The following is a 15,432-nucleotide window of genomic DNA, read 5'->3' as shown; positions in this document are numbered from 1 at the left end:
CAGATTCAGTTGTTTTTAGGAACTTAATCCTAAAACTGAAAACTGATTATAGTGTTCCAATCAAAACTGGCTGTTCTGGGATTAAACAGTAGATTTTCCCACAAGAAATGGAGGATACATAACCAAATGAAAAATACAGGTAAATTTATTTGATACATACACCATTCCTGTATACTGCACGAATCAAGAAGAGGACCGTGAAAATATTTGCAGATCCCTCGCATCCTGGACATAAACTGTTTCAACTCCTACCCTCAAAACGACGCTATAGAGCACTGCACACCAGAACAACTAGACACAAGAACAGTTTTTTCCCGAAGGCCATCACTCTGCTAAACAAATAATTCCCTCAACACTGTCAGACTATTTACTGAATCTGCACTACTATTAATCGTTTCATAGTTCCCATCGCCAATCTCTTTCCACTTATGACTGTATGACTATAACTTGTTGCTGGCAATCCTTATGATTTATATTGATATATTGATCATCAATTGTGTTGTAAATGTTGTACCTTGATGAACGTATCTTTTCTTTTATGTACACTGAGAGCATATGCACCAAGACAAATTCCTTGTGTGTCCAATCACACTTGGCCAATAAAAAATTCTATTCTATTCTATTCACTATATGTCTCCATCTGTTTCTGTACTTGCAAATTATTTTGCTTCCATCATATCCATACACTATTTCATACAATGCCTTTAAGCTTCTGTAAATATCTTTTTTTGAAGATTTGAACTTCATTTAAGTAATACTTTCTGTGTTCCCTTCTCAATCCATTCATTCTTTCTACATGTATTTGATTTAATCTCCATTAATTTTCCTGATATGACCAACCACTTCAATATATGTCTTAGATACCATCATTCAATCTTTATAGGCAATACACATTCATTCATCAGCCATGCATCCTTATCTCACTTTTTCTTTTGTAATACCACATGCACTTTTTAAATAATGCATTCACACAGCATTCAATTTCTTAAGCTACATTTGCCATTATATATGATGGGGTTGTAAATCATGACATCATGTGACCATATTGTTTAGCTATAACAAACCTCCCTACTGCTGAGGTGACTTGTTAAGTGAGGATTTCATGTGACTATAAATTTGAGACTTTCTACCAGTTTTCAACAATTTTCAATGGCGAAACCAGTGGAAAGCTGCATGTGCCGGGAAGCTTGCAATCAGGGCAGTGGGTGGGTGGGTGTGCCAGGGTGGGAGCGAAATATTGTAGTATGATGTAAATGTGAGCAGATGGTGCTTAGCATGGGAGGGGCTGCTGTGGCATGGTCTGTGCGTAGCTGGGCAAGCATGTGCTATAGAGTGTAGGCAGATGTAGTTAATGGGAACAACTTGAGATCTTCCCTGCTGGCTTCCCCATTGACTTTGTTTGGGAGAAGTCATCAGAAAAAGTTGTAAAATAATGATCATGTGATCGTGAGACTCATAAATGCAAGACTGACTCAGCCTTCCATCCTCCCAAGGTAGGTAAAATCAGGATTCAGATTGTTGGGGGAAATATGCTGACTCTGTAAAGTGCTTAGAGAGGGCTTTGTAAAGCACTATGAAGCAGTAGATAAGTCTAAGTGCTATTGCTATTCTATATTGACTTTTCATTCAGGGTGTCGATTTTTGCTTCCTCTTGTCATTTACTTTCACTCTAATTTATTTTACATTTCTTCCATATTACTATTACTATTCTTCCATATTCCATATTCCATTTGCCGCGAATTGAAAACATATTTGTTTATTCGCGCGGGGCTAGCTTAAGCTTTTTAAACTGTTTAGTTTTTAAATTTTAAATTCTATTTAAGTTTTAAATTGGGGTTTTTAGATTTTAAATATTTTAATTTCTCGGCCAATTGTGTAATAAGTTTCTTAATTTAGTTTTTTAATTGTATATTGTGTATGTTTTTAGCCTGGCTGTACACCGCCCTGAGTCCTTCGGGAGAAGGGCGGTCTAGAAATTCAATAAATAATAATAATAATAATAATAATAATAATAATAATAATAATAATAATAATAATAATAATAAATACACCATTAAACTATCCAAAAAATGGCTCATCCCTCATGTTTCATCATGGACAGTAATTTATTAATTCCTCTTTCATATATACATATCAATAAATATAGCTAAAACATGTATAAAAAACAACCATCCTGATTCATTATTTGGCCTCTGAATAACTGAAACAAACACTTTTTTGATCTCAACATTCATTCATATTATGTAACATAATGTCAGCCTCCACTCCAATCTTCACTTCTATTTGTGCATTTTATATTTAGTTGTTAGATTGCAATGTTATTATGTTTAATGTAGAATAGCCCATGGACTTAACGTGTATTACTATCCTATACAGGAAAAGAGAAGAGGGCCCTTTAAGAGTGTCCTCTGACATAAAAAGGGGGAGGGGGAGAAAAGGTTTGAAATCAGCATGAAGACCAGATGTGCGGGCTTTTCAACGAAACCTGCATTCCTGACATGCCAAGCAGCCGAAGACCTTCGGAAGGAGTTTACCACAGGGGGCCGAGAGGGAGCTGGCATTGGCCCAGCCCTGCCTGACCTCTTGTGGGAAGGAGGGACTAATGAGGGGATATGGGATGTTGGCCATATTTTGTCTCAGATTCAACTATCCACGGCTGTATTCCAGATGTATTTAGTAAAAGTACTTTTCTTTATTTTTAAATGAAGTCAAGGTGTTTTCTTTCCTAAATATAATCAGAGACAGTCTGACATTTAATTGAATCTCGCCACCAAACTTGAGTAGGCATGGCCAACTTGACACCACTCACTCCCACCCAGTAACATAACCCCCCAGCCACATCTACCCAGTCAGGGCAGAGAACCGGTTGTTAAATTATTTGCAATGCCCAGCCCCACCTCAACCCTTCCCTCCCAGCTACCTCTTGTCATACCTGGCCTTGCCTCCTGGCCGCTCGCCTCAAAGGCTCAACGTATTTATAGTTCTGTAAAAATGGTGTTTACCTTTCTCTCTTGTGCGTGCATTCTCTCTCTCCCTCCCTTTCTCCTTCTCTCTCCTTCTCTTTCTCTACCTCTTGTCTCTCTCTCTCCCTCCCCGTTTCTTTCTTTCTTTTTCCCTCCCTCTATCTTTCTCTTTCTCTCCCTCTTTCCCCTCTCCTTCTCTCTCTCATTCTTTCTCTCTCTCTGTCTCTTGTCTCTCTCTTTCCTCCCTTCTCTCTTTCTCTCCCTCTCTCTTTCTGTCCCCTGGGGGGGGGGGGAGGAAGGAAACACTTGAACTGGTGCTGGTGCTGGGGGTGGGAATCTGATGTCTGGAGGCTGATGAGCCCAGGAGCAGTGCCTCAACAATCAGCTGGTCAGGGGAGAACCAAAGACCAGCTAGGAGGCAGGGCATCACAACAGCGGCTCTGCAGGAAAGGCAACTGAAATTTGGGAGGTGACAGTGAGCCGATGCTGCTGCTGCTGTTGCCAGGTGCGAGTGGGACAGAGTCACATTGTACCTCTGCATAATGGGCTCCAGGAGGAGGAGGGGACCACATCTCCCCCATTGTGAAGCGCACTAAATTTCACTGTGTTGTACAAGGTGCTGCAAGAGCAGTGGGCAGGCCATGGAGGCAGCAACAGCAAATGTACCACAAGGAAGGCATAATGCTGTTTCGTGCAAAGGCAAGTGCAGCGGTACTTTGCTCCCGCCCTGAGGCTTCAGCCATTGCCACCGCCGCGACAGTTCTTTCATCTCTCTGCCCCAACACAGAACCTCAGCAGAGATGAACTCATTAAAGTCAACCAATTATGGCTTTGGTTTGGTCATATAAATTTTTCACATTTTTTAAATTAAGACAGAGGAAATACCATCCAAGATTTTTGAATTAAGTTGCCTTGTGATACAGGCAGCATTTCCTGCTAATGGCTGGGACAGTACAGTACTAGCAAGTTTTGACCCATTTAGGGCAGAATGCCTCAACCAAAAACAAAGCACACTCACTTTTTTTTTTTTGGCAAGCTAGGATCTCTAATCTAGAAAACACCTTGGAAACCAAATCCAGTTGCCTACATCCCACCAACTACATGGTACTGATACACTAAAAGACACACATTCAACATTATAATATTTTCATTTAAATCCAAATGGGTTGGATTTAAATCACTAAAACCAAAATAGAATCCATAGGAGGATGAATTTATCTAAATGCTGCAGCACAGCAGCAAAACCTGGGATAATTAATGCTAGATTATCAACAAGAAAAACATTTTATGGCTAACTAATCAGTCACAGTTACTATGAATTACAATACTTTGCACTCACATTACCTTAAATTAATTGTCCTTCATATGCCTACTTTTACGATGCATAACTGTTTTTTTTTTCTTGTACAGGTAGTCCTTGACTTATAACAGTTCGTTTAATGACCGTTCAAAGTTACAACAGCACTGAAAAAAGTGACTTATGACAGTTTTTCACACTTCTGACCACTGCAGCATCACCATGGTCATGTGATCAAAATTCATATGCTTGACAAGTGACTCATATTTATGACAGCTGCAGTGTCCAGGGGTCATGTGATCACCTTTTGCAAATTTCTGACAAGTAAAGTCAATGGGAAACCATATTCACTTAACAACTGTGTTAAGTAACTTAACAACTATAGTGATTCATTTAACAACTATGGCAAGAAAGGTCATAAAGAGGCAAAACTCACTCAACAAATGTCTCACTTAAGAACAGAAAGGTTGGACTCAGTTGTGGTCGTAAGCTAAGATCTACCTGTTCTAAGTTTTCTTAAGAAAAAGTATTAAATATTGAAAGAAAGCTATATGGGGACAAACAATTTATTGTGGTCTCATTATTACCAGAACATTAAAGAGCACCACAGAGAAAAATATTACATTACAGATCAGGCAGTAAAGAAAGAAATGAGGTATTTGCTATCTCAAGCATCTTCTAAAATTATGCCAATGAATCCAATTCTGAATATGCAGACATGCACGTTTGCTGGGTCGAATAATAGTAGATAATTGAAAAAGTATTTGTAAATATCCATATACATACCAAAAAAAAAAAAAAAAAAAACCCTCGAGGAGGGGGAAGAACAGAAGGAGCAAACATGCACTAAAACCTACACCAAAATCCAAGTAACTTTCATTAAATTGACATGACTCTTTTCCAACCTCTTTTTACACAGCCATGAAAGAGAAAATGAACAGAAAGTTTAAATGTCAGAATATAGACCAAAAAGAAAAAAGGAAATTCCAAGCTGGTACAATGTATTTAGTAATGTTTAGGATTACATTTGTCATCTCTGAAAATCTGCATTAATAAATATGCAGTATTCCATTAGAGACAATCTACTCACCTGCGACCACATTCTGAATATTTACCAATATTTTTTAATATTAAGGCAGCTGTTAATCGGATGTGTTTAGTAATTGGTCCCTCTTTTTCATCCTAAATCAGAAAAGAAATCAAGTTGTTAGTATCAATATCATAATTATTTCTTTCCATTATATTTTCCATACTCATCCTACTTACTGTGAAATCTCTGAAAACGAGGTTTCGTGATCCCCGCCTTAAAGCCATGAGGGCAGCACTAGGATGATTGACAATAGCCTTCTGTGCTCTGGGAGTAGAAGAACCCCCAGCAGTTGGTGGCCTGAATAGATTTACAAATAAAAATAATTACACAGGGTTTCTGGCACAAGTATTGTTTCCGTCTGTTAAACTGATGCTTGCTGCTAACAGGTTCCAATTATTTTATTCCTCAAGAGAAGATAGTTTTGTTCATATCTTAACTAATAAAATAATAATATATTAGAGAAATTGCCATTTATTTTGTAAGATGTTTTGTCAGCATTATTATTATATTGCATTTTAAAAGTTTTGTTGATCTATCCATTTAAATAACAACTATCCCCCAAAGGCAACAACAAACCCTCTTCCAAATGATATAGGTAGGGCAATGCTTTCCAAGAATTGAAAGCCTTTGGAATAAGGAACAATGGTAGTTTTCTTGCAATAATTCCTATTATGAACTATTTAAAATATTATTCTTTTGGGAGGAAATATTATGCAGATTTAAATATTTAATTTTGCGTTGGCAGCACATCTAGAACTTGTTGTTTGATCCCATAAATCTAAAAATGTATTTGCCTTTACGAAATAAGGCAAAAGCTTCAGATGTTTTCAAAAGAAACTAACTTTGCATAAATATTAGACAGTTGTGAGAGAATAAAGTATGTAAAATTTCATGTCAGTGCAGAGAAATCAATGCAGAGATTAATTACCATATTTTTCGGAGTTTAAGACGCACCCTTTTCCCCCAAACAAGAGGGTGAAAATCTGGGTGCGTCTTATACTCTGAATCAGGGGTGAAATGCTCCCGGTTTGGATCGGATCCCACGATCCGGTAGCAATGGGAGCAGGTAGTTTGGAGAACCGGTAGCAAAAATCCCCCCCCCCCGTCCACACCTCACTGTTCCTCTTCTCTGTCCCTGAAGCTCTCGGTGGTGATATAGCTGCAAACGGTGCCTCTATTTTTAAAGAAGATAGACTGGTGCACTCCCAAAAAAGGCAAACAGACCAATATGGCTCTGCTAGACTAAAGCAAGCCTGGTAGACTATGTTTCCTGATTACAAAAAAGAAATTTTTTTTGGTCAAAAAACTCACAGTCTCTGAAAGAATCGAACAGAAATGGGCTGGAGGCCAGATCTGCTAGAGATGTTTCTCTCAGGCTGACTCAGGCCACCCAATCACCAGGTCCCCACTTGCCTACTTGCTGCTTCTTTCAGGCTCGCTCCTGCCTTGCTTTGCTTCGGCTGCTGGAATCAATTGCATCAGCTAGCAACTGAATCTGCCTGCCTGCAATCCATCTCATTGATGAGCAACTCAATCTGCCTGCCTTGTCCCTTGAATAAAGTAAGCAACTGTGTGTGTGTGTGTGGGAGCTTACAAAATAGTTAATTAGGTTTTTTTAAAGAGTTTTATTTTTTTTAGACATAGCAATTAACTTTAAATTGCTATGTCTAAATTTAAAAGGAAGTTTTAAATTTAATTGCTTTTATCTAAAAATATAAATAAAATAAAATAAAATATTTGTGCAGCTTTCTGAGATTTCTGTGTTTCTGTAGTGTTTCACTCTAACTACACAAAATCTCACAAAGCTGTATGTGACATTTTGTGTGTGTGTGTGAGTCATTTGTGTTGTGGTGTGTGTGTGTGTGTAAAATGTGAAAGTTGGTTTTTGAGCTTTTTGTGGCTCTGTGAGGTTCCTGCTTGTTGCAGGGGCCATTTTGGGTGAGGTGCAGCTGCTTTTACATTGTGTGTGAGTCAGTTGTGTTGTGTTGTGTTGTTGTGTGTAAAGTGTGAAAGTTGGTTTTTGGTACCTCTTATTGTTTTGTATACTTTGTTTATTATTTTTATTTATTTTTATTGGCCATGCCCACCCAGTCATCTGACCACCAAGCCACACCCACCAATTAAGCCACGCCCACAGAACCGGTAAGGAAAAATTTTTAGATTTCACCCCTGCTCTGAATGTAGCCCCGCCCAGCTTCTCAAATAAGAGGTTTCAGCGGCTGAAAAAAGCATCAGAAACGGAGCTTCAGAAAAGAAGCCTCCCAATGGAGCTTCAGAAAAAAAGCCCCCAAATAGAGCTTCAGAAAAGAAGCTCTCAAACAGAGCTTCAGAGGCTTTTTTTTTGAAAGTTCTGTTTTGGAGGCTTTCAGAGGTAGAAAAAAGCTTTTTTCTGAAACAGAGTTTCAGAGGCAGGAAAAAAAAGCCAAAAAAAACAAGGCACAGAGCTCAAAACCAAGGAACCTGTTGCTAAAATTCCCCTTTGGGAACAGCTGTTGGAGGTATTTTGGGAGGCCAATCCACCTGCCAATCAGCTTTTTTCTTATTTTTCTCCCCAAAAACTAAGGTATGTCTTATACTCCGAAAAATATACATAATCTTCTGATACTGTTTGTTGAAGCCCCTTCAGCAGCATTCTTAAAGTTTTGACTACAATTTTATACTCAGCTCATCTCCTAATCCTTGATACTGGTAAGTGATACTGTCTAATATACTAAATCATACCAAGTTACTCTCCATATAGCCAAAATGGGATGAAGGAGGACTACTATTACAATTCTACTAGACTACTACTAGTAGTAAACTGCCAGTTAGTAGTACTACTACTAATAAGGAAGACAGGTATGTCCACTAAATAACTTTTCTCAATTAATAGTTACCAGAAAAAGAAAATGATAAAGAAAGGAAGAGTACATTAAATTAGTTGAGCTGAAAAAATATTTTAAATACTGAAATGTAAGAACTACAATTCTATACTTGTAAAAGGAAGGAAATAATTTGGGAGAAGAGAAATAAAAAATTGAATAAACTGAGAAGGTCCAGTGACAATGGAATAAAGTTGAACACTGGAATTTTTAATTTGAAATTTCTTTCCATTAAAATAAATTGGTTCAGCTTTTTTGCTATCTAGCTAATACATAATTAGATAGATAATTGAAAAAGTAGAAAGTGTTTTTATATGATACATACATCTTAACTGCCAAATATGATAGTGATGCCATATGCTTAACTGCCAAACATGATGATGATCCAGCTTTGGAAATTTTTTATCAGTAAATAAATGTACAAGTGTAATGTTTGTGCTCAATTTTTTAGTTGGGTTCTCTTTATCTAGTTTTAGGACTTGTGTGGAGAATAGATAATATTTTATCATATTTATGCAGAAATATTAAACATTCAAAAGCGTTTAAACAGCATAGGCAAATTACATAATAGAACTCCACAGAGGATTTTCAAAAAGGCAGGATGAAATTAGGAAACGGTCTGAATTCAAGTAACTCTGAACTATTTTTTTCTACATCAGAGTTGGTGTTCAATTCACAGCATAACTCTAATAATAATAACAAGCTTAAAGGGAAAAAATGGTTTTCAATCAAAATGGCTTATTCCAAAGGTTGTAAAATATTCCTTCAGCTTTCCTAAACTAAGTGGATATAGGGATTAAGTGGATATAGGGATTATTAAAACGACAGTAGAAACAGATTTTTTCTATTCTCCTTAAATATTGAGATTGTTAAATCCACATGATGCACGAGTTAAGGTTTTGGACCATTGTTACGTATGGTGGTAGGTAGTAGTATTTGCATGCCCACTGTTGATTGGGTGTTTCAGTGGCAGGAAATTTAAAGCACTGTCAGTGGCCGGCTTGCATGCCGGCGCTCTATAAAGAGCCAGGCTCGGCTGCTGCCGAGCAGTTCATACTGTACCTGCTGCTAAATAAATTGCTGAAAGCTACAGCTCATCTCTTCCTTGCCTCAATCTAACACTGGCGATGAAGGTGGGATCTCAGGAGGGACAAGGTAACTGAGCAGCTCCACGTGGCAAGCCGCAGCCATTTTATTGAGTGTAAGACCCTCCATCGGCTGACCAGAATGGCAAACCAACCCGCACCCACTCTGGCAACTTATGATCCTCGATCAGAGGAATGGCACACATACATGAGCCGCTTCAAGCGAACAACTACCAAGATCTGCCAGACGACCGAAAGAGAGCCACCTTCCTGATCTACTGCGGTCCGAAACTCAACAAGATGGCACAGACCCTTGTCTCACCAGGGGACATCGAATCCATTTCATGGTCCATGCTACAGTGCAAACTAAGGGACCACTATGCCCCAGCCGCCACCCTCATTGTCAGTAGACGTGAATTCTACCGGCACTGCCAGCAAGAGGGGGAAACCATCAATGATTTCCTAGCTGACCTCCGTGAGCTCGCCTCCAAATGCGAGTTCAATGACCCGGAGGAAATGATGAGGGACCAAATATTACTGGGCATGAGGGATTTGGTCCTCCAAAAGAAATTAATAGTCAGGCGAGGGATCACCTTCAAGAACGCAGTAAAAGAAGCAAAAGCAGCCGAAACCTCAGATGCCTTGGCTGCAGACCTTAAAAGAGCCAGCGGGGTGCACCACAGCTACTGCAAACCCGAACCCCTATGGGAATACGCGGAAGAGGAAGAAGAACAAGAGACCGATGACGACACGGTGCACAGGGTCCACCCAGAGCGATGAGGGAACAGCAGAGACAGGGACTCCCAACCACCCTGTTGCGCAGGCTGCCTGGGAACACACACAAGGTCATCGTGCCGCTTCAAAGATGCCATTTGCCACCACTGCCAATGGAAGGGACACATAGCTGAGGCCTACCGAGCCACCCAGCCCACCCTTCCTGCCAGCAGACCACCTCTGGCTCCCAGGCACCAGGGACCAGCCAGAAATGGACCCCAATGGAACTGACTCAGGGAAGACCCCTACCCGGACCACCGAGAAATCCACCAAACCTTTCTGGGACATGCAGATGCCTGCGAGGGGACTAAATTCCACACAACAATCAAAGGGAGACCATGCAAGATGAAACTGGACACGGGGTCCTCTTTCACTATAATTTCATGGAAGACCCTGAAGAAGTTAAATCCCAACCTGAAAAAGAGCCAACTACAACTACAACTGCAACGAATCCGCCTGCACGACGTCCAAGGAAACCCTATCCCCATGCTGGGCAGAACTGAAGCTAGGGTTGAATACAAGGACTTCAGTGGCACTCTACCCCTAACGATCGTCTTCAGCAAGCGTCCCACATTGCTTGGCGTAGAATGGTTTGAATCAGTGGGGCTAAGCATCATGGGATTAAACCAGGTCCGAGGGACTGAGCTGGACCAGCTGCTGACCGAATTTGGGGACGTGTTCGACGGAAGCGTAGGTAAATATATGGGGAAACCCATATCATTTAGCCTAGACCCCCAAATCACCCCCATCAGACTCAAGCCCTGCAGGGTTCCATTTGCTCTGCGGCCCAAGGTAGATGAACAATTAGATAAGCTAATTACCCAGGAGATCTTGGAGCCAATTGACCACGCCACGTGCGAGACCCCAATCGTCATCCCAATGAAGCCAGACGGGTCAATCAGGGTGTGCGCTGACTATAAGTGCACAATCAACAAGGCTTTACAGCAGCACGCATACTCAGTCCCAGTGGTCCAACATCTGTTGCATTCCCTGGGCAAAGGCAAGGTATTCACTAAATTGGACCTGGCCCAAGCATACCAGCAACTGCCTGTGGATGAGGCCACTGCAGAAGCCCAAACCATAGTGACTCACCGGGGGGCATTCAAATATAAAAGACTGCAATTTGGAGTGAGCGTGGACCCAGGATTCTTCCAGAGTATGATGGAGAGGCTGCTACAAGGCATTCCAGGCATCATCCACTATTTTGATGACGTCCTTATATCAGAACAACCCATGGAGCAGTTAATGGCCAGGCTGAGAGAGACTCTGGGGAGGTTCCGACAAAAAGGACTCAAAGTAAAAAAAAAGAAAAATGCCAAATCAGGGTCGACCAAGTAGAATTCCTGGGGTATCTTATTGACGGCACAGGGATCCACCCGACCCAATCAAAAATAAAGGCAATTAAGGAAGCCAGAACCCTAGCCACCGTGGCATGAATCAAGTGTTTTCACAAATACCTCTATGGCTGGAGATTCAAACTCATCACCGACAACAAACCACTACTGGGCCTCCTCGCAGGAGGCCAACAAACCCCAGCATCATGTCACCCAGACTGACGAGGTGGTACATTTTCCTAATGGGCTACAACTATAAACTAACCCACCAACCTGGAAAGAACATCACCAACGCAAGATGCCCTCTGCCGGAATTAGTGCAAGATCCCGCACCCACCACCCATGTCCTGCTCATCGACGCTGATAAAGACAGCCCCATCACATCCACCGAGATCGCGGATCACACCAAGAGAGACAAGGTACTGTCCAAGGTCTTGAACTGGGTGTTGAGGGGATGGCCACCAGAAAAGGTGGAAGAAGAATTCAGGCAATTTGAACAGAGACAACCAGAACTGTCAGTGTTAAAGGACCGCCTGCTGTGAGGGGGAAATAGTAATAGACCCCCAGAATTTGCAAAGACAGGTACTCAAGACATTACATACCGGGCACCCGGGCATCGTGCGCACGAAAGCACTCACCCAGAGCTACATCTGGTGGCCCAATATGGACAGAGAAATCTCAGAATGGGTGGCAACGTGCATGCCCTGCCAGAAAATACATCCAGCGTCACCCCGCAAACCCCCAGGGAGTGGGAGATACTAAAAGGACCCTGGTCCAGGGTGCACATAGACTTTGCCGGACCCGGGGGGGGGGAACCTTTTTAATAGTAGTGGACGCCTACTCAAAATGGTTGGAGGTTATCATCATGCCCACCTGCACAACAGAAGCCACCATAAGAGCCCTGAAAAGGCTGTTTGCCACCCACGGACTACCAGACACACTGGTGTCAGACAATGGTCCTTAGCTGACAGCCAAGACCATGGAGGCATTCTTAGGGGGACTGAGGATCTGACACGTTTTGGTAGCCCCGTTCAGGCTGGTCAGTAATGGGGAAGCAGAACGAATGGTCAGGCTGACCAAGGAGACTCTCACCCGCATGAGGCCAGGGAACTGGCAGGAGAAAATTAACCAGTTCCTCGTAGTGCAACACATCACCCCCAGCACCGCCACCGAGCATAGCCCCACTGAACTTTTAATGGGTCGGAAGCTGAGGTCCCAACTAGACAGACTGCACCCCAACTACCACCCCAACACGACCGGACAACAATCCGAAGTGAGCAGGGAGTTCAGGACAGGGGACCCAGTCTTCACCCAGAACGATGCCAGGCCTCCCACATGGATCCCAGCCACCGTCACCACTGTTATGAGACCTAAATCATACAAAGTGGAGCTGGACAACGGCCGAGTGTGGAGGCAACACATCGACCAGCTACAAACCCGAGTACGAGAGTCACAACTGAGGAGACCCGGGACAGAAAGCCAGGAAAATGACTCCTACAGGCCTGGGCCTTCGCCCCGAGGATCATACAGAAATAGTGAATCTGACCGCAGAGGAGCGGCCCTGACTGCCGCAGAAGAAAACAATCTAAACTGCAAGCTGAGAAAAGTTCGCAGTGACTTATCTGAATCCGGCGAGGCCCCTCAGAGCGGCCGGGACGAGAGCCCTCTCGACGCCGAGCCTGGAACTACAATGCGGGAGGTGGAGTTCCAGGCATTTCCATTGCTGCCGGCCAGAGACGTGATAGGCCCAACCTTACTTGAGGAGGGCCAGAGAAGAACTGATTCGCGCAGGCCCAGTAGGACTGTTATGTGCCCCGCCCACTTAGTGATTACGTAAGCTGTATAAATGACTGATTGTTTGGGTCATTTCCAGGAAGGGAGGGGTGTTACGTATGGAGGTATGTAGTAGTATTTGCATGCCCACTGCTGATTGGGTGTTTCAGCGGCGGGAAATTTAAAGTATTGTCAGTGGCCGGCTTGCATGCTAGCGCTCTATAACGAGCTGGTCTCGGCTACTGCCGAGCAGTTTGTACTGTGCCCGCTGCTAAATAAATTGCTGAAAGCTACCGCTCATCTCTTCCTTGCCTCAATCTAACCATAATATTCAACTCCTATAAATGTAGCATTTAAATTATTTAAAGTCAAGTCACTAGCACTTCTTTATGGTGCCCAGCTTGTCCCATTCTCTAATTTCACTTGCTCAATCCAAATTTATAAAATTGGCCCCTCAAATCCCAAAATGTGTCTCTAATTCCACCTTGAGATTAGAGAGAGCACTCATGAGACCATACTCAACTATTGGCTGAAATTATCCTTTTTAACTATTACTTCAAACTATTCCTTTAATATGAGGGATGATTTATCTTGGCCTGATTTTTTTACATCTCAAAAAATTAGTATTTTAAGAGGGGGTGTATAGACTTTTTAAAAATCCACTGTATAATATTGCCATGTTCTATGCAGCAGTCCTTAAAATACGTCAGAAGATTACTTATGCCATAAAGTAATCTGAAGGGGCATTTAATTTATCATTTTAAAGTGTTCTGTGCTATCGACATAGTTTGCCATATACAAACTTTTATGTTTCCTTCACCCATCAAATCTCTATCCTTACTTTTAGGTTTTGTTTTTATATAATGTGTTTCCCTGAAAATAAAGGAATGGGGAGATGGGCGTGGCAAGCAGAAGAGGTGGCGCGCATATGGGGGCCAATGATGTCTGGCAGCAGCCACAGCACAGATAAGTCCAAGGGTGGAGGCAGAGGTGGGGGAGACAGGTAATCTGGATATGCTGTGCTGCTGCCTGGCACACAGGAGGCTCGCACAGAGGCACAGGCAGCAGGGGGAGGGAAAGACATGGGCGGAAGGCAGGCGATCAGGACATGCTGCACGACTTCCTGGCTCATGGGAGGCTTGTGGAAGGCTTGCATGGTGGCACCAGCAGCAGGTGGAGGCAGAGACAGAGGGTGTCACGTGTGCTTCCTTTCAAAACTCAAGAAAGAAAACCCCAACTCCATGTATTGCAGAGAAAGGTATATTTTACTAAGCATGAACTGATGGCACGAAAGAAAAGCAAGATCTGAATAGTAGGAGTGACTTACACATACATATCCCTCATATATCCCTCCTCCCTCCAAAGGTCAAAACAGTCTAGTCCAATCCATTTCTCCTTAGGCTTCACGTGGCGTTCTTCCAGTGGCTTCCTCTGCAGAGTTCGTTGGCATAAGCCCGCTCTTGGACTTTGAATAAAACTCCTCCCCCCATTATGGCAGCCGAAGCAGCTTTAAAGGCACATTACTCCATTCCCAATACTTAACACTAAAGAAAACAATATAACAATTAACTAAGCAGTAAAACAATTAACTAATAAAACAATTAAAGTAGCATGCGGAGGCTGACATTCGGCCCTCCTGCTGAAAGGACGTTAGTCCTAGAAGAGAGATTAGTTAAGGTTTGTCAGAATAGTTCTCATAGAATTGTGTTAGTTTTCTGGGGGCCCGCATATCCTCCTTGTTCAGCCATTCTGCTTGGGACAAAGGGAAATGTTTCCAGGCCACTAGGTATTGGACTTTACCCCTGTGTTTTCTAGAGTCTAGAATCTCTTTAACTTCAAAATGTTGTTCTCCTTCAATAAGAATTGGCACTGGAGGAGTAGTAACTAAGGATCTAATAGAGGATGTGTGTTCAGGTTTCACTAAACTAACATGAAAAACAGGGTGAATTCTTCACAAAGTTTTTGGTAGTTCCAGTTGAACGGTAACTGGATTGATTACCCTCACAATGGGAAAAGGACCAACATATTTAGGTCCAGGTTTCTTTGATTTCTGAGTCATTTGTAAATATTTGGTCGAGAGGAAAACTTTATCTCCCACTTGGAACTTTTTCTCCGGAGCTCTTTTCTTAGCCGCTTGTTTCTTGTTTCTTATGAGCTCGATGTGCATCATCTAAAGCTTTGCGAGTAATTTTCCAGCTGCTTTGTAATTGTACTATCCAGTCAGCCAACAATGGAATAGATGGTTTATCTTCAGG

At 42.1% G+C, this 15,432-nt stretch overlaps 1 protein-coding gene across 5 annotated transcripts in view; it reads right to left on the bottom strand.

Moving 5' to 3' along the window:
- The window catches only part of ARID2 (AT-rich interaction domain 2), a 295,603-nt gene that overhangs the window by 2,466 nt on the left and 277,705 nt on the right, over positions 1-15,432 (bottom strand). For all 5 annotated transcript variants that reach the window (XM_058191210.1, XM_058191209.1, XM_058191212.1 and 2 more), the window contains 2 exons: positions 5,527-5,647; positions 5,351-5,442 (listed from right to left, as the gene is read on the bottom strand). In XM_058191210.1, coding sequence (XP_058047193.1) covers positions 5,351-5,442; positions 5,527-5,647 — 213 coding nt within the window. The remainder of the gene's footprint in view (positions 1-5,350; positions 5,443-5,526; positions 5,648-15,432) is intronic.

The sequence above is a fragment of the Ahaetulla prasina genome, chromosome 7, assembly GCF_028640845.1.
Source record: "Ahaetulla prasina isolate Xishuangbanna chromosome 7, ASM2864084v1, whole genome shotgun sequence".
Lineage (NCBI taxonomy): Eukaryota > Metazoa > Chordata > Lepidosauria > Squamata > Colubridae > Ahaetulla > Ahaetulla prasina.
The sequence above is the reverse complement of the archived record's forward strand: the minus strand, read 5'-3'. Positions and strand labels throughout refer to the sequence as shown.